The sequence below is a fragment of the Anomalospiza imberbis genome, chromosome 1, assembly GCF_031753505.1.
Source record: "Anomalospiza imberbis isolate Cuckoo-Finch-1a 21T00152 chromosome 1, ASM3175350v1, whole genome shotgun sequence".
NCBI classification, from domain to species: domain Eukaryota; kingdom Metazoa; phylum Chordata; class Aves; order Passeriformes; family Viduidae; genus Anomalospiza; species Anomalospiza imberbis.
This window is the reverse complement of record NC_089681.1, coordinates 12,258,910-12,285,154: the sequence shown is the minus strand read 5'-3', so window position 1 is coordinate 12,285,154 and position 26,245 is coordinate 12,258,910. Positions and strand designations below refer to the sequence as shown.

The 26,245-nt window shown below is 39.6% G+C and overlaps 1 protein-coding gene across 5 annotated transcripts in view; it reads right to left on the bottom strand.

Moving 5' to 3' along the window:
• Positions 1-97: 97 nt before the first annotated feature.
• The window catches only part of ZHX1 (zinc fingers and homeoboxes 1), a 28,078-nt gene continuing 1,930 nt past the window's right edge, over positions 98-26,245 (bottom strand). For 3 of the 5 annotated variants that reach the window (XM_068181705.1, XM_068181724.1, XM_068181715.1), the window contains one exon: positions 98-10,771. In XM_068181705.1, coding sequence (XP_068037806.1) covers positions 7,910-10,534 — 2,625 coding nt within the window. In that variant the 5' untranslated portion in view covers positions 10,535-10,771 and the 3' untranslated portion in view covers positions 98-7,909. The remainder of the gene's footprint in view (positions 10,772-26,245) is intronic. The other 2 variants (XR_010996394.1, XM_068181731.1) reach the window with 2 other exon arrangements.

Genomic DNA, 26,245 nt, shown 5'->3' with positions numbered 1-26,245 from the left:
GTAACAGGGAAAATGATATTTGAGAAGGTATGATTTGTGACATTTTCATATAGACATGATTCTTGGGTTTCCACACCACCTGTTAAAACCACACACACTGAGTAAGGAGACATTTATTCCAGTATTTCTGTTTTCAAATTTTTGGTACAAAGTTTATTTTCAGAAGTTCTCACATGATCCTTTCTTCTACCAGCGTCTTTAGGATTTTTCTATCTCTGATTTATTTTCTTTATCTGTTGAAGCAAAAGCAGTAATTGCTACAGAAAGAAATAATGGCAATATTACAAATATTTTACAGCAGCATCCATTCGTTTCTGTGCCTCAAAAAAATAACAAAAATAAATCCAAAGACAAGATCCATACAGCCACAAAGGCTTAGGTTCGTAATATCCAGAAGTATGCTGCGTTCCCATATACGAGTTGTACAAGTCTAGCACAACTTTCCAAGTTTGTGCAGAGCCTGATAAATAAGACACAGAAATATCAGTTACATTATACTGTTTCTAAGAACTTTTACTCTGTAAAATGTTTGGTCACTCAAAGCTATAAGCTTAATCACATATCAAAGAACACAGGCAATAAAGCCCATCTTACTAAAACATATAGTATTAGGCCAAACAAAATATAAGAGGACAAAATCTAGTGGTCACTGAAGCCTCTTCAAAAAAGTTTTAAAACTGAATGTTTCCATCATGTATCAGAATAAAAACGTACTGTATTAAAATTTGATTTTTTTTTTACAAGCTGTCTTTTAATCAGTCTTCTATTTACAGTGCAGAACTGCCAACTGCAGTAGTTTAGCTTTGGCACAACACTAAGTTCCAATCCTTTTGAGTATTCAAGTCCTGTGTGTGTCCAAAAATTTTCTTGGTTTCACGAAAGATTAGGCCCATTCACAGTTAACCAGTTATCTTGAATTTTTTCAAGAATTGCTTCCCCTTCACCACACTGGGCAGCTACAAAGGAAAGACATTGTAAGCTATTGCATCATTCAAAAGAAACTCTTCATTCTAAACAGTGACAGCATTGTTGCTTCCTTTAATATCACATACACCAGACAGATCACACAGACAGCTACATACTGGACACCTTTCTAAAAACCTTGCTGGTTGTTAGTGAATCATCTTCCTCATACTTCAAATACATAACAATGCATTAACTTAATTTCATTTCACATGTCAAACAGGACATTTAAATATATTGCAATATATTATAGAAAATTGCAAAGCGCCATCATTTCTGTAAACGAGACTGACACCTGTTAACTCTCCTGTGCACATGAAGAGCAGTACCTAGTGCCACATTTTCTATACAATATAAAGCCTTCCCAGGTAGGGCAACTCATTTTAGTGCATTTCTGTACAGACTGTAAGCATACATGCAGATAGCCAACTATGCAGGGCTGGAAATACTTTTGTAAGCTGAAACTGGAAGATGGGGGGAACATTCTGAAATCACAGCAGAGCTCTTGTGGTTGATAATTTCATAGCAAAGATGAGGACTTGACTCTTCTGTCATTCTAGCAGATTCTTTAGGGACACTTTCATGATAGGTATCTAGTACTGAACAAGCATAAGGAAATACTTTCATCAACCGGGACACAAATATTATGTGTCCTAACACATTCTAGGTTATGCACAGTCCAATGTTCACACAGTAACTTTATCTTTAAAATACTTGAGAAAACCCAAAGCATTTTTATGCCACAGTATTATAACCAAGGATCAGTTACTTTATCCACCACTGTAGTGCTACCTGCTCTAAATAAAAGAAGAAAAAAAAAAAGGCCTCGTTTCCCAACAAGCATCAAGTTGGAAGCAGAGGTCAGTACCACTGCTAAGCACAACACAAAGATCAATGCTGCAATCCAGCCGGAAGATCTCTCTCTGTAATGTCAGATGTCTGCAGTGTCAGCAGCTGCCTGCAAGTCAGGGTAAGTCAATGGAGCTGGGGTGCAGTTCCTCTGAGCGACTCCAGGCATGCAGGATGAGCAGGTCTGCATTCCTTGCTGTGCTGACTATTTACAGTGTCTTGCCCCAGTGCAGACTTCAAAAGCATCAGACAAATCCCACCTTAATTCATGAAAAGTGCTACAGAATGCTCAGTTATCCCTCTACATTTTATAATGTTGTGTTAGTTGGTTTTGCAAGAACAGTTCACTGAAAAGGTGCAGATGCTCTTCACCACAGAAGGAGAAAAATCCCCAAGAACTCCAACCATTAAACCTGGAAATACTGGCTATAACCCACCTGTGCTTCAAAATATCCCTTTTTAGAAGTGGGGAAAAAAATGCAGAAATTTGAGTTATTGTGTGTTAGTAGCCATTAAGGGGATTTTTCACCTTCTGTTGAAATTCTTATTTCAAAACATTTTCCTACAGAATTTTAATACATCAGCAAACCTCAAGTAACTTGACCTGGTAAGTTTGTGTCATGCTTCTTGGTAAATCTACTTATCCTAGGATATCACAAACTGGATAAAGAATACAGACGTAACCCAGCACTGTTCAGTGTAGGGAACTGAATCCTCTACTAGCCCTTTCCATCTTTAATTTACACCATCATTCCAGGTATTATAAACAATTCCTGAAGTTCTACTCTTCTCTAGTCATTGATACTATCTCTCTATTACTACCAAATGCAAGCAAAATTGTTTTCAAAGCAAAAAATAAATTAAAGAAAATAGTTATATTTAATTGCACTCTACTTTTGTGCCTTCAGGTTAGGGCAGGGATATTTAACACTACAGAAGCTTAAAGATTATCTTCTCTCCTTGGGAGATATGAATATAGACAGGTATTGGACTCAGGTGGAGGATGCAAATCAGCACTGCCATATTTACAGATGCAAATACTGACATCCAGCCTGAATACACAGTACTCCGTTAAGTGCAAAAGGGAAAACACTCCCCACCTTAAACCACAGCCTGGTTACTCAGCAGCCAGAGATCAGCTGTCAGAGTTACTGCTGTGCTCTCATTTCAGAGGAAAACGGAGGAGGAGAATGTCTGCATCTTTGGGCTTTCTGGCCTACGGGGACCGTGTACAGCCATGAATCACTTTGTATGGGATCCAGAAACCCTTTCTTGCTCTGTAGAGGGGAAGTGAGTGCATTTGCCTGCCTCAAGCATTTCTTGGTGACAAAAAGAAAATCTGCTTTTGTTCAAGGTGAGCAAATAATCCATTAGAAAATGATGTCATGTCATGTGTGGACACTGCATGTGATTACCAATAATCAAAGTTACAGTCAGTAACTCTGAATTATGAATTACAGTTCATAATGTAATGAAAAAGCAGTTTTCAACATGGTACCAGACAAGGTTAAAAAAGGCATGGCCTCACTTACTACAGTGTATTAGAGATAATACACTAAATTCTAATAATCAGGTACTAGGTATCTTTCCTCTTCTTTGCTTTCAGACAAGGTAGAGATTTGTATGTGCTAAAAAGGAGTGACTGTAATAATTTACTCCTTCTGTCAGAACAGAAGGAGTTAAACTTGTTTTGCTTATCAACTTCTAGAAAAGTAAATTCTGCAGGGCAAGCAAAAGTCAGAGCCTTCAAGATTCTGTGTTTTCCCTTCTGTTCACTTCTTACAAGCCAGCACTGTTAGCTCATTCAAACCTCCAGGGGAATATAGGCCTGACTTTCTTTTTTCCAATACTAACTTTGGGGTCATTGAGAGGTGATACTGGGAAGACAGCAGTGTTTAAGATGGAACTGTGCTCTTTCACTGCATTCGGAAGTGAGGGTGAAACATGCCATGAAGCAGGACGATACTGCGATGGTGGATGTTGTCCCCGGTCCCCACTGCATTCCGTCTTTTAGCTCTTTTCCCTCTCCATTCTGGCACAGGATTATCTGTATTCTCTCTTTAGTTGAACTCCAGAGACACCACAACTGGCACTATGAGATCAGGTAGTCCTGGCAGAAACAGTAGATGAAGAGAAATGCACTAGCTTAGCTCGAAAGGAACTGATGTTCACAACTGAAATCTGATGTAGCGGTCCCAAAGAAGACTGAAAAACCAGCTACCCAGAGGTAAGATCTAAGCAAGATCAGAGTTTCTTTGTCACAGTGTCAGTGACAATCACTGAAGCCTGGCTCATAATGAGTTCAAATCTAAGAGGTGAAGCTCCACAGAAATACAGAAAACATACCACAGGTTCATCTAGACACAGTCCTTACCATGCAGGAAAATCAAGAGAGTCACATGGACACTCACTCCTGGGCAGATATATTTTCTTTCCCTTCCTTTCTAACTGCCAGCATAACTCAGTCCAAACGGCTTCCAAAATACCTTGGAAGTGTGCATAAGCTGTAAGAGGGAGCCAGGCTTGCAGGGGTGCACTGCTGATGAGCACAGAGGTGCTCAGAATAATAATAAATTAAGACACTTGTTGATATGCTTAAATTCAGGGAGTTTCCAGGGATTGGCAGAATGAGAAGGTGCCACATCCTTCCCACCCCCCAGGCCATCCCTGTTTCTCATGGTGACTGTACAGTGCCCACAGCAGCCTAAGAGTGGCTGAGATGAATCTGGGCTAAACCACTGCTACCAGCAGCTTTGAGTTCCCACCAGCCATGACCACAAATCAGAGGTACAACTGACCACAACACCTTGCAGTGCTTCCTCTGGCAGTCCTGACACGGGAGGCCTCTGGAAGGAGTTTGCCTCTCTCCCAGTGCAAATATACACATGCTGTTAACATGAAACACACTGGTAATTAAAGGACTCTTCAAACACGAGTAACTGTCAGACTATGGGCAATAATGAACGCATACAACTTCTGTCTTCAGGCTGAACCCACCCAGATTTTCCTCATCCGTGGCACAACTGAAAGGCTTAAAATGTGCATGTAGCTCAACATGCTATATGTAGACTCTGCATCTCTCATTAGCTGATTCACAGCACATGGTTTAATTTCAATTTTATGTTCTGCAAAGAGATAATTTTCTCATTGGGCTGTAAATACTGGTATAACCAGTGGAATACATGGAACTTCAGTATTTACAGCAACTGAAAATCTGGCCCAGTATGCATCAGCCACTGTCTCTGACCATTCTGCTGAAAGAAGACCTCCCATCCAACTATATTTAGTCTGATAAACAATGTATTTCCTCTTCCTGTGTTTTTCAGACCAGATGTGCTAAGGCCTACCTTTTTAGCTGAGTATTATTTAATAGAACACTGCCAAAGTGGAAAATATCCCAGTTCAATCACGTAATTAACTTGGATCATTGTATTTTCCCCCATTTTTTAAAGACAGAATTCCTAGCTAACCTAAATAAGGCTCTGCTAACAAAAGTGGAGATACTTATTTGGACAAGCTGCTTGGTTGTTTTGGGTTTTTTTTAAAGAAAATTAATTCTGGGTCAACTTCAAGGATTAAGGCAACTCCAGATTTTGCTTGCTAGAGGCATATTCCCAAGGATTTGGTTTAATATTTTTGGAAACTTAAAAATAGCTATTTTCCTTCTAGCTTTGTTCTTTCCTACTCAGCAAGCACAGATTTTTGACCCTGTATTTCCAACAGAGCTTGAAGCTAGCGTGAGTCTTTCTTGTATCTGCTGGCATCTACAACAGCACGCTATTACCATCATTCACAGTACTACCACACAAATGAGAATCCCTCCCAGCCCCATGCTGAAAAGGCCAAATCTTGATCTCTCTTGTACCACCTCACATGCAGACTCATAAACAATCCCATGAAATATGCTGACAACATGAAGTTGCTTCTGCCCCACTCCAAAGTTAAAATGAGGGTTTCTTGGCTATTCCTCTCTAGCAATGCTGGCCACTTTGTGTCTCACCAACCTGAGCCTTGGAAGCCAGGGAATAGTTTCATCATCAAATTCATGACATATACCATAAGCTATTGCCTTTTTCTCCCCAATAATCTCAAAACAGACAGAAGAGGTAACCCAGTAAATGGCTTTCTTATGAAACATCCTCCTGGAGCACATGGGAGCTTATTCAATCTGTGAGCACAAGAGCAGCTACAAGAGTCCAGGGAGGAAGGTCTGGGAGGGTATCAATGTTTTGTGTCAGACATTACTCCCTTTCTTACTTTAGCCTGGGCTTCACTCACAATCAGATATAAAAACCAGATCCAACTTTTACTCCTCTGCTTCAGAAAATCATTACTAACAGGGCTTTCTTGGTTTTTTTGAGTTATCACAGTCCAGAAGAAAGATTAGTTCTAAAATTCTAGAATAGGTTCTTGGAGATGGGGAGATATTAGGTCCCATTTTCTCTGCACTAATCTGTCCTCATCAGTCATCAGATGCAGAAGCCTACAGAGAAGATGCTGTCAGATGTGCAAAAGGAGATTGCTAGTATCCATTAGTGCCAATGTAAAAGCAGACAATGCTGGTGACAACAGCACCAATTCATCACCATCTTTTGACATCTAAATATAAAGTAACTTATCCCTAAAAATGCATTCTGGCAGTAGCAAAAATATTAACTACTCTTCCTCAGAGTAACAGTTCTCTAGAATGCCAAACATCTGCCTAAACTAAATTTGTGTGAATTTGGCCCATTGTTTTAAGTTGTTAATTCAAACTACACTATAACTTCACAGTATTGAGACCAAATAGCTTTTTTTTTTTCTATTTTATATACACTTATTTAAGATGGGAATGTTTTATATTAGATTAAACTACTTCTGGAGTTCAGTTCGGGTAGATCAAACCACCTCCAGAAATAAGTGTGTTCACCCAGAAGTCCTAGGAGCAATCAGCACAGTGGTGAGTTCAATTAGGATGTTTTACAGTTAAACCTGCACACAAATCACTCAACTGGGCTATCACTGAAGAACAATTCCACAGCAACGTGTTTGCAATTACTAAGCATCTAAAAGCCACATAACTTCTTTTTTTGGTGAATTAAACACCATGTCATTGCCACAACTTACTTGAAAACCTTTCTTACTAGCACTAAAAGATGTTTTTTATCTCTGTATTCTTACAAACGCCTAGGCAACTCTGAACAACTTTTAGGCAGTTTTTGTCTTTTGTTAACCTTAAAACTCAGTGTCAGATTTCAAAAATAATTTTTTCTTTTTTTTTTTTTTCAAATATAGATATTTCTTTTACCATTTCCAACAAAGGAAAGAATGCACAGGGTAGAAGTGAGTGTTACTATTAACTACATCAAGTCTGTCAGGCATTTAAATTAGATTGATGTGGGATACACTGATTACACTGACTGTAACAAAAAGCATCTTCTAGCATCAGACTCATTCAGTTAGCTCATAATTTTCAACAAGGAACACTTCAGTCCAAGTTCTGTAAACCCAAAACACTCCAAAGATATGCAAAAGGTGCAGATATCACCTTATTTTCTGAAACCAATCAATCCTCACCCCTAGGTTCATTGGTTCCTTTTGTCACACTTTTCCCCTTCTCTTTTCAACGCTTTCCTTAAGAAATAAACCCAGGCCTTGAAACCTTTCAGATGAAGTGATGTTTGCAAAACGACATCTAATGTTTTTGTGTTTTCCTCTTTCACAAGCAGGCAATGTTCTCTTACAGCAACAACAACAAAATAAAAAGTGTCTGGTTTTTTTTTGGAATTAAACAACATAAGGCAATTAAATATTGAGAAGCAGTCATGTGTATGATGAACATGAACCTTCCCATCGGTAGTGTGGAAAAGGAGGAGCTGAACTTGATCTGATTTGTAACCCCCTGTCCCAGGCCAGGCCTGAGGATGTTCATCTCTTGTAGCAACAAAGCAAACAGTTCTTGCCTGCACAGGTAGCATCTTGCCCAGGTACTCTTATGTGGCAGGGAGATGCTAAGCAGCTGCTTGCTAAACTGAAGGCCATGAAAAATCATTTGGCTCTTCACCATAACATCAAACCTAATTCATAGGTTTTTGGCCCCCAAATTCCAAATTGTGCATCAGTCTGTTTTTGAAAGTTTACGTTTAACGTGTCTGGGGGGTTCCCAAGTATCACTATCATCTGTTTCTTCCTCATCCTCCTGATCATCCAGCATTTCATCTTCCTCCTCATTTTCATCAAACAGCTCTATTCCAAGTTCTAATCTTCTTTGCCTTTCTGCAAACCATTCTCTGACCTGCTCATATCCCATGTGAGATTTGGCTACCAGTTCATCAAGGTCTTGCTCATTAAGGAATTTGTGCTTCATATAATAGTCCTTCAGGATTGCTGTTCCAGTTTTAAATTTTATGAGAGATACACCTCTGTCCCAGCAATTTAACCTCTTGCTTCCCCGAGGCCTCCCCCGAGGTCTCCCTCTCCCCCTCCCTTTTGGTCTTCCTCTCCCTCTCTTCCTTGCAAAGCCTTGGCCATTCAGACTGTTTGCACTGGCACTCTGGTAATAGTAATACCATTTCAATCCACCATTTTTCCAGGCATAGCGAGTATCTCCAAACCAGCTCACAATTTCTGATCTTGGAAGCCCAGTTTCTTCTGCCAGCTTGTTGTATTCTTGTGGAGATGGCCACTGAGTACGGACAAAAGAACTTTTGAGCATGTGCAACTGCTCTGGTGATTTTTTGCCTATTTTGCTTGAAGTAGAACACCCTGATTTTGTTCCTGCTGCTCCATCTCCCACAGATGTTTCTCCAGACTCCTCTTTTGAGCTGCAAGCATTGCTTTCATTCATGTCAGCTCCCTCTTCCTTCAAGACATTTGATTTCCTTTTTTCTATAAACCAGGCATCAATCTCTCTCCTGGTCAGTTTTGTTTCGGCTCTTAATCTATTCATCTCTTCCTCAGTAAGGACAGGATTATTAAGAAAACTTGCTTGGAGGACTTGCAGCTGTTCAGAAGTCTTCTCTTTGAATTTCTGTGGGGTGAAATCAGGAAAAGTACCCCAAGATGGCTTGCTCTGTGGAGTGACTCCTGTTGGAGATTCATTCATTTCATCACTTGAATCAATAACAATGGTGGCACATGAATCACTGTTGAGATGAATCCCATGATTATTCTTTGAGTTTCTCTGATTGTAGCGTGTATCACTGAACCACTTTTTGATCTCTCCTTTAGTGAGGCCTGTTATTTTCATAAGTCTAACAATTTCTGAGTCTTGAGGAAACTGGTTTTTAAGATAGCTGACTTTCAATTCTGCCAGTTGTTCCTTAGTTTTTTTTGCTCGGATGCCAAAGGAGTCAGGATTCATCAGTGTGGATTCATTTTTGATAGGCTGAGGGGCTGGAATGGCAGCTACTTGTTTGGTTTCTGCAATAGGCTGAGCACTGTGAATCTGACTCTTCTGTAACTGTGTTTGGTTCGGGACTCCTGCTACAGTCAAAGCTATTGGGGCTGTCACTGGTAATGTATTTGTACCTGCAACTTGAGTGAGAACAAGTCCTGGCTGACCAACTATTTGGCATGTCTGTAAAATTGAAGGCAAACCATTGCTAGAGGCCGAAATGTGTGCTGGAATAACAGTAATTGTCTGTGGCACGGTATGCACCGTGCCATTAAATTGTTTCCTCCTTGCTTCCTCCACCTCCTCTGGCGTCCAACTCACTCCGTGTTTCAGACGCTGGGCAGAAAACCATATTTTAATCTGTTCTTCCGTGTACTTAGCTTGAGAGGAAAGAACAGTGATTTCTGACATGGTTGGATATGGGAATTTGTTGTAGGTGTTAAGCAAAAGAGGATTGTTATCCAAAGCAGTGTTATAGGCTGGAATGCTATTTACAGGTATTAGTACTTTTGGAATCAGGTTAGAGTTCTGTGGAGCTGTAACAGCTGTAATAACCTGTGCCACCCCAGGCTGAAGCACTGGTGCCGGGGTCACTACTGCCCCAGCCACATCTGCTGCACTGCATACAACTGAATGGCTTGGTTTTGATTCAGAAACTGCCGGTAGGGGGTTTTCTACTACTTCTTCAGAGTTTGGCTCATTTTCAGTTCCCTTTTCTTCACCAGGAATGTCATCAACTGTATTGTGGAAAACAGCAATACGTTTAGCCTCGGGTTTGCTTTTCATCATTTTCATGATAGGAGTTTTGCTAATGGAGATCCCTGATGAGGGGACCTCAGAAGAGTTAGCCTGTCCAGCATTTTCTTCTCTAACAAAACTGCCATCAAAAGTGAGATCATTTACTGTCTGTTCAAAGATTGTCTGGTTATTACGTTTCACCATAGTCAATTTAAAATTCTCCTCTCCAGGGTGGTGCTTCAAATTATGTTCTGAGAGGGCATCGTATCTTTTGGTAAGGAAATTACATTCTAAACAAACGTAGGATGAATTTAATACTACGTTGGGGTGTTCTGAATCCACATGAAAAGTAAACATATTGAGATCTGGAGTCTGAAAAGTACAGTATTTACACTCATAACCACCTTCTACTTTATTTGTGTTTTTCTTATTGTCTGAATCCACACACTCATGAACATCCTCATCACTTGTTACACCCTCTGCTGTAGGGTTATCTGCTGGTGTGAGCACAGGTGGTCCTTCCTCCAAGTCTGACACCATTTCTAGATCTGGATCCTGCTCATTGGCTAAGACCATGCAGGGTGTTGTTGACTTTCGTTTACTTGCCATGACTGTTACTGTGAAAATGATAACGACTGGTCAGATACAGACTTAGCTTCAAGCTCTTCTTGATTAATAATAGTAATAATAAAATAATAATAATAATGGCTTTTGGTACTTCAAGTCAGTTCTTGTGAAGTCTCAACATTTATCCCATTAGCAGCTTTTCTTTCGTAGTGCAATCAGATTAAAAATAGTTGAGGATGAGATGTTGAGACACACTGTTTTAAAATCCACATCCACCACCTGTAGTAAAGAAGAGACAGCGGAATTAGTTAAATAATAATTTATATTTTGCTACATATTACAGTTTAAGGTAATGCAGTCCTTTGAGGTTTAGTGTGCCACTGCTCATCCCCTGAAACCAGCAGACCCATTCAAAGAAGAGATAACTGAAGCTATGATAAGAAAGGCAAAATCCAATCCACTTATTACAGGCTGAAATTTGTTTCAATTCATGTTAATACAGTGACAGACCTAAACAACAGTATGGTTTAAAACAGGTAACTTCCTGACTGTTTCCCTTGCTTCAGAAGCCTTTTTCCTGGCACAGTGCTGAGGTCAGTCTTGCCCTTGGACTGTTTTGCCTAAGCTACGACAACCTCTCTCGACTGTTCTGTGAACTCAAGTCCTTCCTGTCACTAACTTGAGCCCAGTACAACATCTCCACTACTGGCTCTGTCATGTCTTTCATGTCAGAGGCTGTGAATTGTCCCAGAGAAGGCAGGTTTAGAGTATTTTTCTATCACATTACACATGCAAGCACAATCATGTGCAAGACCTTTCTTCCCTGTCTGAAAACAGGCAAAACAATGTCTTTTTAAGGCATTCTGACAGATGAAAGACAACTATCCTTTCTCCTAGCTTCCCAAATGTCATTCTTCAATTGAAGACCAATCCCAAACCAATAAAAGTTGATTGCCAGCATGTGGCAATTAACTAAAATCTGTTTTCATGCCTCTATGCATTAACAGAGACATGACTGATTGTGTAAGCTGTAGCAGAGAGAGAAAAAGCATTAAACACTGATATCCCAAGGAGAAGCCTTAGCTTCACATTTTTATTTTAGGCAAAAGACAAAAGTGTTCATCCATAGTTGCTACCCAGTGCTGCTCCATAAGCTCTGTTTTTGAAACCACGTGTCACCTTACTGCTTCATAAATACCCTCCTTAAATGTTTTTAACAGTCACCCTCTGCACTACATCTGTGACTACATCCAAAGTGCAGAGCCCCCCATGATATGCTTTTTATGCCAAGGATGTGGTTACATAGCATTAAGGACACTGAAAATGCTCAATAAATCTTGGGTAATCATCATTCCAGGATGACAATTATTTAATGGTACTGGAGTAGAAAGATATCCTTCTTCCACAAGTTAATAGTGGCAGTCTGTAAAACTGAGCACAGAAGGGCAAAAGATATTTATTTTCATGTATATACAAAGTACCTATTGCAGGCCACCTCATTTCTCTTTGCAGCGAGAGAACCATGAAGCAAAGCTAAATAGATCCATTTGTCTCAGTGTCTCGAGGGACAAGAGGTAGAGCATTATTAACTGTGCTGCTTCTCTGTGAGGCTGGAGGGCTCTTGACAAAAGAGAAGACAACTGCCAAGACAACGTTGAGCAATGCTCTGGGGGAAGAGCTGGGTGGTATTACCTAATGTTTCTGTGATTCTGAGTAAAATTTCAGAAATGCCAGAAATGCCTATTTTAAAAAGCAACTTAACAGCTAGTTAGTTTTGCTGACTGAAGTTGTGTTTTGAGAAGTGATTGTGGTACTCTGCAGTGCCTTATCCCTAGCACAGCACATAGGATCTATACACAGGGCAGTCTGAGTGAGCTTAGGTGCCTGCCAAGGGTCCCATTCTGGGATGGCCTGGAGTGCAAGTGAAGGCAGCATTTGATCTGACATGCAATACTGAAGCATGCTGAAGGAAAGGCTGAAGAGAAGGAAAAAAATGGGAAACCTGTTCAAGAAATCAATAAATGTTCTTCTCCAGTCTCCTCATGTACCCAACAGTGTTCACAGTGCCTGTAAGCCAACAGGTCTATGTGCAGTTGTAGCACCTGCAGGCTTTTAGCTAAAACTGTATCACATCTCTGCTGTGCTTCAGTTTTGCTTATGGTGCAGAAGCAGATTATTGTGTCTCTCCTCTTTTTACCAAGATAGCAACACTTTTGATGCAAACAGGTCTCAGAAAAAGAAAGCTGTATCTCTGTTCTTCTGACTACACTGTGTAAAATGGTTTTTTTTTTTAAGGATGTTGTGATGTCAAAACCCTGTTTAATTCATAGCTATGAAGAGCTATAATAGCATTCAGTAAAATCTCAAAAAATTGAGATGCCTGCAACCCTTCCCAGACTTCTTTCCTCTACAGACTTTACAGAAACCTCCATTCCCTCCCTCCTGGAGCTAATGTGATTATTCCACCTGTAGCACCCTGCTTGACATGTTCTCTCAAATTAACAGGGGATTATGAAAACTCACAGCTGAGCAGTGTATCCAACCAATTTTGCATCATCTTTGGAATCTTCATTTCCTCTAAAATACCTCTCCTGCTCTGCTTAGAGGAGTGTGTGGGACCTTGCCACATAGCTGGACTTCAGTAAGGTCTGCAACATTCTGCACTATTACTCCAACAAAAATGATACAACAGCGTGGTTTTGCCAAATCCACCTTTCTAGGAACCTTGTTACAATTCTCAAGGTTCTTACAGACTGTTTTTTAGTATCTTCCTGTATCGGGCTGGGAACGAAGATCCCTCTAACAGACCTGAGATTCACTATGTGCTCTCTGCTCAAGCATTTCCCTTGGTTAAGACTGGGCAGTCTTGTGCCCAGTCTTGTGCTTGCCTCTAGGCCACTGAGACCTCCCTCATATTCCATGAATTCCTGAAGGTTATCATTCATGGTTCAGAGAATGCTTCTGCTTGTCCCTTACATACCTTGAAGTCAAATATAAGACAAAATATTGTGGAAGATTTTCTCTTTTTATCCCTCCTTGTGAAGATTGACATTGCATTGTGTAACTTGGTTTGCAATTAAAGAATCTAGGTGTTTATTTTATATCAAAAGCAGCATTTTTTAATAAATGAATCTGACAAAAAACTTTATTTACACTGCATCCCCTTCTGTAATTTCACCTCAGATTTTCATAGAATTGACATTCCTAGCAAATCAGCCCACAAAACATATGTTTTTCTAGGAACATAAACCAGCAAGTGCAGGCATACTTTTTGAAAGTCAAGAATCTGGTATTTTATCTTTCAGCAGGATTCTGTTCTTCAGAAACGTGAACAGTTAGCAATCCCAATTATTTAATAATTATATTAAGTCAGATTCATTCCAGAGTGGGATTCAACATTTAAAGTTGTCTTTTATAGCAGATTTGTATGAAGACTGATATAAATATTTTCTAAATGGAGGCAGAAACCTTCTGCCCATTTGATTACAGTTAGAGAAGGAAAAGACATAGAGTTGACCACAGAAGACACACAAAAGAACCTGCTTCCAGAATTTTTTTTTACTCACTTCCTCCTTCCCTCCCCCAAGCAGGAGTACCTGATGCAGCAAGAAAAATATATGAGTTTACATAAAACATTCACTGTGTGTTCAGGGTGTATGCTTTCTGAAAGGCATTGCTCCCTGTCTGCTGTATGACACTTCCATCCAATGTGCAGGAAAAGCATGCCAAAAAAAAATCAAAACCCATGTAATGTGATTTTAAGGATATGCAGAGAAAGGCTCAGGAGAAGACAGAAGCAATAGAACCTGCTTCTAATTTTTAAATCCACCTAGATTACAAATTGCCTACCAATTCACACAGAAAATGCTGCCTTCTTATAACCCATGACAATATCCAGCTGTTGATCCTTTGTTTAGCTGCCTTCTACTACCCTTTATTCAGAGTAGATGTATCTATGTCAGAAATTATTCTGCAGAGCTTAGTGTAGGCTAATACTCTTGGGTGTGTACTGCCTCTCAGTGAGAAGGGTGAAAGACTTTGTTGCAGTGCCATTTTCTTCACTTGTTCCTTATCTGCAAAGTTCAGAGAGCCTTACTGCTTATGACTCCAAAATAAAACCGCATGTTAATCCTGCAATATTTACATTCGATTCCTCTTTTAAAATAAGGTCTGGTACTAATCCAACACGGGAGTGAAACTTATCAAACTGATTTCAGCGGAAGTCCTCGTGTATTACAAAGATAAGGCCCACTTAGGGTTCTTGCTGCATTAGACTGGTAACGAGGGAGGCAAGTACCAAAAGCTGCTGTAGTGCCCACGCAGAGCTCCAGGCTGTGCCAAAGCCAGACCCGTGATGAAGCACTGGAAAGCTGACACAAAGCCCAGCAGAGGCTGAAGGGAGCCTGCCACAGGACATGTGACTGGACTTTCCCAGTTATTTCCTCTCAGTGCTGGTTTTAATGGGTAACAAGCAGTTCCATCAAAGTAAATGTCAGAATTTCACACCAGAAGCGACCGCTAAATGACCGACATTATCTTTCTCTATTGCACCACATAGGCCAGATACCTCTGTGGAGAGCACAGTAACTTCTGGCCCTGCTTTTGATATAGAAAGCCATAACCAGGTTCTGTATCTGACCATATAAACCTAATGACCAAACATCTTGAGTACTTAAAAACCAGGGGTACACTGACCAAGAGGCCCTTTAGCACGAATGGTGCATGTCTCTGCTCCTCAGTCACACAGACAGGTATTTTCTATGTCACTATAGGACACGAGAAAGAACGACACTAACTACTGCTATTGTTTTGGTAAAAGACTAATTTTTTTTTTTTTTGACTCTAGCATTTATAGTTTTCTAAAGGTGACAGTGGATTGGAGGGTGAAAGTGTCACATCTCCAACGACACTGGACGAACTACTAGTTTATCAAATCTTTTTGCTTCTGTGAAGGAATGTAAAACAGTAAGTTATTTACAGAACATGTGTGAGAAAGTTTGCTACAAGAATGTAAACTCAGAAGGCTTTAGAAAATCTTAAAAAATCAGGGTGACACTATGAGATACAGACACCTTGGCAGCTACACTCATACAGGCAGACCTTTATTTTATTGACTCTGAAGTGTCCAATTCGAACTGTGAGCACACACTACTCCTAATGTCAGACATCTCTGCATGACTATTTTTGAAAGTGAGTATCAGACTTGTGTAAATGCTTATCATACCAAATAAAATGGCAGCAGAGTCAGGGAATATTTTTTTCTTTGCACAGTTACAGCTCTATTTTATTTTAATTGCTGAGCTGTTACATACAAAACAGAAAGGATGAAGAAGTAAATTACTGACATGAATTACTGACATTTTAATATGTTCTGCATTGAATAAACATTTAATTCAACCCTCTAAATGTTTCATGCTGGCTTTAAAAAAATAGAACAGTGAGAAATTATTAATTTTATAAACTGTTTATCAAAAAAGTTTCTCCTTAAAACACCAAAACGTTTTATTATCATGGGATTTCCTTCTTTAAAATGAAACAATCTGGCACATATATGACTTCACAAAATGCTCCTTTCAACTTCATTCTGCCTTTTTTTTCTTTCCAGATGGAAAATTTCTAGAGCCATTCATTTTCCCAGGCCCTAGTCCAGTGCTGCAAGTACAAGACCTTCCTTTGACTTCCTGGAGTTCATGTCCCCCGACACCCCTCAGCTCCTCCAGAGAGCCAAGCTGCAGTCCTACAGATGGTCTCCACGCTAGACAGCCCAACTCATTCCCGAGTCATCGCTGGTGCTGAGCAGGACCCCCTGCGATTTCGAGGTGACACAGCCCAGCACAGATTGTCTCGCTCTCCTCTCCCGCTCCTCCGCTGACTCCAACAAACTGTACGAGCCCTCATCACACTGGAAACCAGATTTCACATTGGCTGCTTTCTGCTTTCATTAATATTTGGCTGCCACCACTCAAAATGGTACTTCTCAACAGCAAATGAGAGTATTAGTAGCACTCTACCCTTAAAAAGTAGGACTGGGTCTCAGGGCTTACAGCTCCCAATACTTTTGTACCTTCTGCTAAGCCAGTGGCATTTGCAGAAGCCCAAGGAGCAGCAGAAGGTTAAGGACTACCCTGATGCATGACAATACAAGAATCTAGACAGACAGAGAAGGAGAATCCATTAAATAAAGATGGTTTAAAGCAGTCTGCAGATGTGCATGAGAGGAATAAAAGCATGAACAAGAGCAGGTGATAAAACATCCTGCAAATTCTACCTTGGATACAGAAAGATAGTGATATATTATGACTCGTAATTTTGCCTTTTTTTTTTTTAACAGTGGAATGCATTTCTCAGACCTCAAGGCCAGCTCCTTGCCAAATTTCAAGTTCCTATGTCAATTCCCTGAGGCACAGAGCTGCTCAGAAAAAGACAGATAATACGGCTTTTACATGGAGATTGCCTTTCTTCCTCTCCTTGCTTCCCTCCTCACTCTGTTAATTTTACTCTTGAACCAGCTAATGTTCTTCCAAAACTCAGTGAACATGAATAAAAGCAGCCTCAATGTGAAAATTTCTCATTTCAACTATTGTAAGAAACTGAAAACAGGACTTGGAGTGAACTGACCAGATGACACTAATACACACTGCTACATGCTCCACACATGCATACACCAGAACACAGACCCATAATTTAAGTAACTTGTAAAGGATTCCAAAATACCTGAAACAAATGTATAAACTCAGTGTTTGTATGAACCAGTGTTTTATGAATGAGGAAAAAGCAATGACTTGGAATGTTAATTGAAAAGCAAAAAAGATCAATTCTGCTGCAGGGACCTACGTAATCCCATGTGAAGGTGAAGACTGCAAGGCACATTTTCAAGGTTTCAACTGCTCTTTAGAATCTCCTCTATCACTTGGTCCACCATGAGCTTTTGCTCACATGTGCTTGCTCAGAACCTTTCCTGTGTGCCTTGGATCCACCGGCTTAATTCCTACCCCATGTCCTCCTTAAAGCCTCCCCTAGCCTTACAGGTCTGCTTCCATTTTGTCAGAAGGCCAAGGAGTGCAGAGTGCATAAAAAGTCCTTTATGTTCAATAGCACGTGATTTGCATCTCCACTTTGGATGCAACAAATTTGACTTCAGATCTGGTATCTTACAAGGTTCTTTTTAAGGTGCTCCAGAATGTTTCCAGTATCATACAACAGCTTTACAATTGTAAACTGAATCGTATAAGAACAGACACAACAAAGAATTGACCCACTCCCGACTGGTAGACTCCTCCATAGTGGAAAAATGCAGAAGAATTTTATGTTCATGCTTGCAAGTACTGCTGATCTTATAGAAGTTCTCCAGGATGCTATCCTCTGACCTGATCCAAACAATGCTGGTCATGGAACAGCATATTCACAGGTCAAAATACAACATACAAGTTTCTGTCTCTGTATTCAGAGTACTTAGTTTAAGTGCAAGTATTCTCAGTGCAGCACTAAATTACTGCCAGGACCAAGGTGAGACTATCAAGCTCACTCAGGCTTGTCTTTCCTTGCAGCACCAAAACATTCTGTGACTGCTGCAGACTTTAGGGGTATAGTGATGGTGGAGCAACTGCTGTTTCAGCACTGGTGAGGAATTGTAACCAGTTGTCTGGAGAGTTTGTAAAAATCTGCTTGGGATTTTTAAGGAATTTCCAACCTTGCAAGATGTCAAAACTTGCCAAGATGCTCAACAACTCTACCTACCATCACAGATAACTTTGCTTTGAGCAGGACACTGAACTAGACGATCTTCAAAAGTCCCTTCTACTCTAATGTTTCTCCTCGGGATTTTGAGGTGTTCAATCATATAACAAAGAAAAAAGAGGACAGTCCAAGCTGCCTGCATAAACACTCTCTGCAGGTCTCAAACATCTAGTAAAATACCCCTGTGTACCAAGTTAACCTTTGTGAAAAGCAAAGCATTTTTATTTGCAACAGTGACGTGACTCCACACCCCTGCTGAGTACTGTACTGTACTCCTTAGATACTCCTGCTGATTTCTGTGGGAGATAATGTCTTATTCTATGTGTGACAAGACCAATTCCCTTACTGCCCACCCCATGCCCCCATCATTCATCCAGAGAGTGGATAAACATTGTTTACTGCCTATCAGCCAAGTGACAAAAAAGGTAAAAGACAGGGGACTAGAGAGGCTTTCAAGTACAACATGTGGATTGGAAAGATGAACCTGAAGTACAGCCACTGAAGAAGTCTGAGAGGTGACTGTGTACTCAAGTTACCATGGGGTAATGAAGAGTCAGCAGATCAGAACAAGCATCTCGGCCCGTGGCACAGGAACAGGAGGTTTGCAGTTACAGCATTTCACAGGCTCCACTTCACAGGCGCTGCTGGACCTGGCGCCCAGCAGTCCCACGCTGCTCCCAGCTCACCTGAACAAAGGCCTTCAATGCAGCAGCAAAGAATCAACAAGTCTTTCACCAGGCTGGTTCCCTATTCCACTGTTTCCCAGGTTAATTCCATAAACTTTGACTGTGAACCTGACCTCTGTGACTTACTCTGTGCCAGACACATGACCCCCCTTGTCACTGCTCAGAGCCCTGGAGAGGACAATCCCCAGTTTGGGAGCCACTGGCTGAGGAAAGCTGGAGGCTGCACCTTTTGCCCTGCTCTGCTGGAGCTGCCTGTCATGTGAGTCACCTCTACAGGAGAAACACAAACCTCCGATGCTCAGTCCTGGCAGGGAAGTAAGAGAGCGGATCACCGAAAACAGACTGCCCTCTTTCAGTTCGTGTGTCTCAAGTACAACGGTGGAAAATTAGCACAACATGATATAAGTGGAAAATATGGAATTAACTAAAACACTGTACTTTAGTAGCTGTGGAGCTGCTTTTTTCTTTTTTGCATTAGATTTAAACACTATAAGAAAAACAGATTAGTTCCGTTTTAAAAAATATAGGAAGCTTAAAACTGCATAAATATCCTAGGGTCAAAATCATACTCTCACTGATTTTAAATGAGAATGAGCAGTACAATTTTTAAAGGAATACTGTATGTGTTGATAAAAACACATGTAAGAGGTAACAGAAAAGCTTAAAAAACATCACACAGCACTAAAGAGCATAACAGTTGGGGAGGGAAGGCAGAATCAGTATTATGTTTAAAACACCTATTATTTAGACTGTAAGTTTTAAATAGAAAGATTTTGTTCATTTACATTATTGTTTCAACAACACACTGAACACATTCCCTCATAGGAAAAACACCTATTTTATTTACTGACATTAAACCAGACATACTCATTAAAAGCACCAATTACTGACGGAAGTTCTGTTCTAATTGTAAACATCTAAGTTTTTACCAATGGAATAAAAGGACTTAAAAAAAACCAGTATTATAATGGATAATTTTAGTTCATGTCATTACTTTTTTAATTAACTAAGGTGGAAATTCTCAATGAAAGCACTGAATTATTGGCAGTCAACAACTAACCTTATACACAGAAATTCACTTTGTAGACATCTGCACTGAGTGAAGGTAGAAATTGCTTCCTGAATGACAGAAGTTCCTGCCTCAAACTTTAAAAAGCAGGACAGCTTTTTTTTTTTCTGTAGAAGATCTCCAATTCAGGCTTAAAGATAAACTCTGCCAGGGCTAAAATCTTAACAGACATGGATACATCATCATAGAAACAATAAATTTACTCTAGGGAGTATTAAAAAAGTATCATAATTTGTCTCACAGATCAGTAGGTTTAAAAAAAAAAGTCATGTTTAAATACATGTACTCTTAGATATGCTACATATTTACAGTAGTTTAATAATACAGGTGTTATGCCATTTAGGTGCATTTTAAGTTAAATTTTAATTTCCAAATCAAATTTATTTTAGACATAAATTTAGAAAAACAGGAACTAATCATTAACTGAAAACCAAGATATGCATAATTCACTGTTTTCTAGGAAAAGGACAGAAGTAAAAATTAATAATCTGAGTGTATGTAACAATCCCTGATATAATTTATTTGTTTACAAAAAAACCTCTGCAAACTACCATATCAAACAATGCGAATCACTTGCCATTTACAAAAGCTATTGAAAGCATCAATTCAACTCAAAATTAGGAGAAATCATTTATATCCAGGTTCCCTATGTTCAGAGTCAAACTATGATCAAATCACCTATTCCCATTATTCCAGGTTCCATATATTAGGACTGGTTTTGAATTAATGCGTTAGTTAAATGATATTTAGGGGAGACAGGGAAATACAAAGACAGGTCAGGAGAGGTAAGACAAACATGTCTGGAATCATTAATAAATCAACCAAATCAGAAGAGCCCAGGATACAACTGGGGTGTGGTACTCAAAGAGAATGTTTATAAGAGTGTCCAAGTTTAGCATAGAAAATAGGCAGGCCTGGAAAGCCCATGGGAATAAGATGCATCTGTTGTTGTAAGCAGCCTCAGAAAAATGTTACTGGTTCACTAGCCTGGGGCAAGCTTTTTCTTTTTTTCCTTCTTTTCCTTTTTTGACAGCCAAGTACAATATTAGCTTGCTTTTCTTTTTGTCATCGTCAAGCTGAGGCTGGGTGAGATTATTTTGTGTCTAGACTAATAAATGTTTGTAAGGATTTTGCAAGACTGGTTTATAGGAATAGAACCCTCTTTTTGTTTTTCTGCTGGAAAAAGCAGCATCAAAAACAAATGAGCACCACCATGCATTTGTTTTAAATTGCATATTAGAGCACTGCTATTTTGTGCGCAATCAATACATAATTTGGAAGAAAGATGCTTTTAAAATTCAAAGCTATCCCTGAGCAGCTAAGGTTCTCTTGGAAACTGAAGGAGGAGTCTGAAATTATTGTTCTTTTGTTTGCATCCCCCAGTGGGAAAGGCAGCACACAACTAGAAACCACTGTGCTTTGAGGCTGCACGAATCATTAAGAATAAAGATCAATCCCTCCTCCATTTAAACATTAGATATTAAAACTGAATCTAGGATGAAGGCAAGTTAATCAGACTCCTTTTCAAGCTGTTATTGGGTTAAATATAATATCAAAAGGATTACATAAATCTTGCAACTCTCTCTATAGAAATTTTAAAAAGATACTTATATTTTGCAAAACACAGCCTGTCTAGACTCCAATTACAAGCATCATCTTAATCAGTGGAAATTAGTGAGATATGCATGGACCAAAACCTACATTTTCTTTTTAATATTTGTTTCAGAGGGCGGGGTATCTCAAGATGAAATGGCTGACTGAGCTTTTTATTTCATTGCTTTGGATGGAAATGACTGAATCTTTCCACACAAAGTAGTGCTGAAGAAGCTGCTCTGGTGCAAAGCAATCTTCAGTCCTAACCCTCCAGTGAGCTCTCCCCCTCAGCCTCTCTCTCTCTCGCCAGCTCTCTGCAGCAACAGGGCTTAAATGTTGCCTGGTGAAGAAGAGGGCTCCTGTTCAGTAATTCACAGACAGTAATTACTATCTGTAATTGAGCATTACATCTGGAAATAGGATATTCACTCATATAAAGCAGCATATAGCTGCAAATTCTAAACTTAGAACCACCTTGTTCCCATATGCATCTGGTTTAAACTGCAAAGTATTTCCCACTCTGTCAGTGAGTGTGACATCAGGGTATGGTGCTCACACTGTCATGATCCATGCAAATATTGATATACTGGAAAGCTTTCCAAACAAAGGAATTTGAATTTCAGTGTACAAAGTGATGTAAAACTTCTCCCTCTCTGGACTTTATGTACAATGATTAATGCATCCTTGTAAGGATGTGTGCTTGTGATTATTTCTTTACTATGTGTATAAAGAGCAAACTTACTTTTCTTCAATACCACTCTTTTCTCCCATCTCTTCCCTCCTGTCCCCCTAAAGAAACAAACAGCTGATATTAGCAAGGCCTTATATTTCCCCTGGAGGAACCAAGGAAATAGAGTGTTAAAAAAAAAAAAAAAAAAAAAAAAAAGCTACTTGTCAAGAATCAAGAGTTAAAATGAATGGCTTTGGACTGACAAAACACCCAAAGTTGTAGGCATCTCACAAAAAAACTCACCAAAAGTAGTCTCTTCCATGCTAAATTGCTGCTTTTAATGCAATAAAAAATGAGCTCTCTATTCACCAAGAAATTTAAGTAAAATGTATTAATAAGTCAAATTTGAAAAACACTCATAAGCTACCAAGTAGTGAAGCTCTGTGTGTTTGCATCATACTTAAACAGATACCTACAATGCCAGCAGGGACCTTATATGGGCATCAATTCCTCAAAGTGATCCATGAACAAAAAACCCAAACTCACATGACACTCTAAGTGTGGTGAACCTTTTGTCAGACCAGATCCCCCTGAGAAGTTTGGAGGACAGAGAGCCATTAAGTATTCAACATAGCAAACAAGGCTGAACATTGTGCAGTGCAAAACACTCCAAAAATTCCACAGCATCTACAAATGCATTTTACCTGCTGAAAATCCTGCTGAAAACCAGAAATTCCTGAGCTTTCATGCCTGCTCCATCTAACTCACTTGGCCACTCCTGCCAAATGCCCGTCTCCTCTTGATACAACTCGGATTTGCAGAGCACTCTCAGCTCCCACTGATTTGCTGAGGGCATCTGATCCATGTATAAAAAGGCAGTATGTTTCTACTTTGAAGGCATTCTTAAGATTGACTAGAAATCTGGAGTTTTTGAGGAAGATACAGCTGAAACTAACATTTTCCTTCCAGTCTTCTACAGTCAGGTAGTTAATAACTGTTCTTTCCTGACTCCTTCCCCACTGTTTCTCCTTTACTCTTTTTCAGACATACAACATTCCTAGATCTCAACTAACCTAATTACTAAGACAGAGCCTTACATCCATGCACAGAGCCAGTAACAGAGTTTTAAAATCAACAGCATTTTGACATACAAACCAAGTTTTTCCATTATAACACAGGGAGAAAATAATAATCTTAGTACCATATTTTGTGTTCGTTAATCTATTTCATAGCTTTAAGAAAGGCAAGCTTAGAGACCTCTACCAAGATTGCCTTGGACTATACAAGCATACACCTCCATCTATGAGTTCTTAGCACCTTTCTAAGCTAAAACAATGTTAAAATTATCACAGTCCTAACCTATAGCCAATGATTTAAGCCCTAAAATCTCTGTGATTACCCATTCACAGAATTCATTGAGAGCTAACAGCTATTTTCCATCTAATAAATGTGGTTTGAAGACACTTTGAGGATTCAGAGTACTGAACATGTGGAGCTTTTACCATAACCATTAGAAAGTTCAAAAGCTCATTTCTGTCCTTCTGTCTGGCGAGGTGCATTTGGTGCTCACAGAACGATGCTGGCTTTGCCAAGCAGCGAGGGCTGGCATTACACGCGCCTCATTACACAGTTCTGTCTGCCTACTCTTTTAAACAAAACTGTCAGCCTTCAAGCCTTGCTTGAGCAATGCTTTCAAACTCTGGGTCCCCTCAAAGCATGTGAAGATCCTCCAAATCCCAGTGAGACCACTAGACAAGGAAGGTGAGCAGCATACTGCAAAATGCTACCAGAGAAGGCCAAGTTGCATGCAGTGAGCCCAGAATACCAAAGTCATTTTCTTAAACGGCTCCGAACATGATGCAGAACCTATTCTTTGAAGTAGAATATATAAAGTTCCTTTATACCTGTCTGGCACAAGCAGAGGTTATGCTAAACAATGTTTGCTACCTTTTAGATCTTTTAAGAAGTGCAAACAGCAGCAATATTGAAAGTTCTTTACAATTTTTCCTGAAGACTCTCCAATCACGCTACATCTGCTCCTCCTTCAGTCGTCAGCAATTTTCCTGTCTTCTGTGCTTTAGCATGACAATGCGTCTTACACTCTTAATGGTACAACAAATGTAGGCTACGTTCTGCCCCTTTGGATTACACTCTTCTAGAGTGAATTATACTGAACTGTAACATTTACTATTATCTCAAAGCTCTTAAGGATAAAATAGTGGTACACACCTTCTAACAAGTGACAATAGCTGACTTTTGCTCAATTTGGGCTGATCTCTGAAGCTGGAGAATCCAGCTTAGGATTAGGAAGAATCCACTGGTAGTACAGGCACTGCTCTAAGAAACACATTACAGTTCACTGAACTCTGAAGGATATGATAAAGACCTGACTGGACCCCCTGAAGTGCCATCCAGTTCCCTGACAGAAAGACCACAGAACTGGAAATGAACCATCAGTGAAAGTGGTGTAAGGCACAAAATTATGAAATGCCATCTGGTTGGTACAGGATAAGGAAATGTATCATTTTGGTGGCTTCCACCTCCACAGAAAAAGAAGGAACTGTTTATGCAGCAAAATGGTTTGACTATTTGGGAAAGTCCTCAACTAGCCATGAAAATTTAAAAAAAAAAGGGGAAAAAAAGAAAAAATGAGAAAAGAGAGAAAAGATTAATCAGAATAAAAGCATAAAAGACAGTAAATCAGAATTAATAGAACTAATAAGTCTGAAAACATAAGTAGTCACATCCCTTTAATGCCTAATTTGACAATATCAGAAACTTAAATAGTAACAGAAAATTGTATTCTTAGAGGTGTATATTAAGCAAAGCTGACACTACTGACAGGTAGTGGGGAGCTACACAAGTAGAATGCTGCACTCACTATTGCTGACTATTCAGCAAACAAAAGGGAAAATGGGAGTAAACTGAAAATTGCATCACTTGTTTACAAGTCCCTGACAACTCAGAAGCAAACCATCTTGGACGTTTATGGATCAATGACCCTGCATCTAAAGCACAAGGAGAGGGAACATTGACCATTTACACACAGCAGTGACAGCATGGCCATGCACTCAGCTAAAAATGTTCAGAACACTCCCTCACGCCATGACTGTTATCACACAGGATTTTAACTGATCATTCTGAAAATTTTACAGCAAGCTCAGGATTTATAAAAATTAGAAAACATAAAAATACTGAATTTGATACCATGAAAACTTTATTAGACCTCAGCTTGGTAGGTAAAGAGAAACTGATCACCAAAATAAAGGTTAGCAATAGCTTAGCTGCAAGTGATTGTGCCTCGGCTGTATTTATTATTCACAAACAAAAAAAAACCCCCACAGGTAATGTGCACTTGGTTCTTTAAAAATTCCAGCTTCATAAAACTGCAAAAAATCCTGAACTCAGACTTAAGCAAAGAATCTGACTTCAAAGACGAACGACTGTTTTTCAAGTAAGACTCTTCTAAAGTTACACACAAACAAACGGGTCACCAATCACAACTAGATGAGAAAGTTAACCCAAAATTTAAACCTTTCCCTCAGACTACATATAAACAAATCCTGGGAAACCCAGGGGAAAATCTCAGCCATAGCAATAAGCTTAACTGAAATGCTACAGACGGCCCAGTGAAGCAAAAGACACAAGAAGCAGCCTTCTGGGTACATTAGGAACAAAAGGAATTCTAACAGTATTCCAAAGTCCATTATTTGACAGAAATTCTTCAGTGTGGACAAGCTACAAAAACGAGAACTGTTCAACACATAGCTCTAAGTCTCCAACAGTAAGCATCGTGACAAACTTTGTGATAAATATTGCCTATTCCTGTAATAAACAACAGCAGTTAAGGCCAGATATCAGGGCACTGGATCCAGCTAAAGCACTCACATCAAGAAATGTGTTGCAAGAGACGAAATAATCCAGAACAGAGACATAAGAAACATTAAAAAAGTAGAAAAGTAAGCCTCACAAAGGAAACCTCTACCTCAAAGTACTAT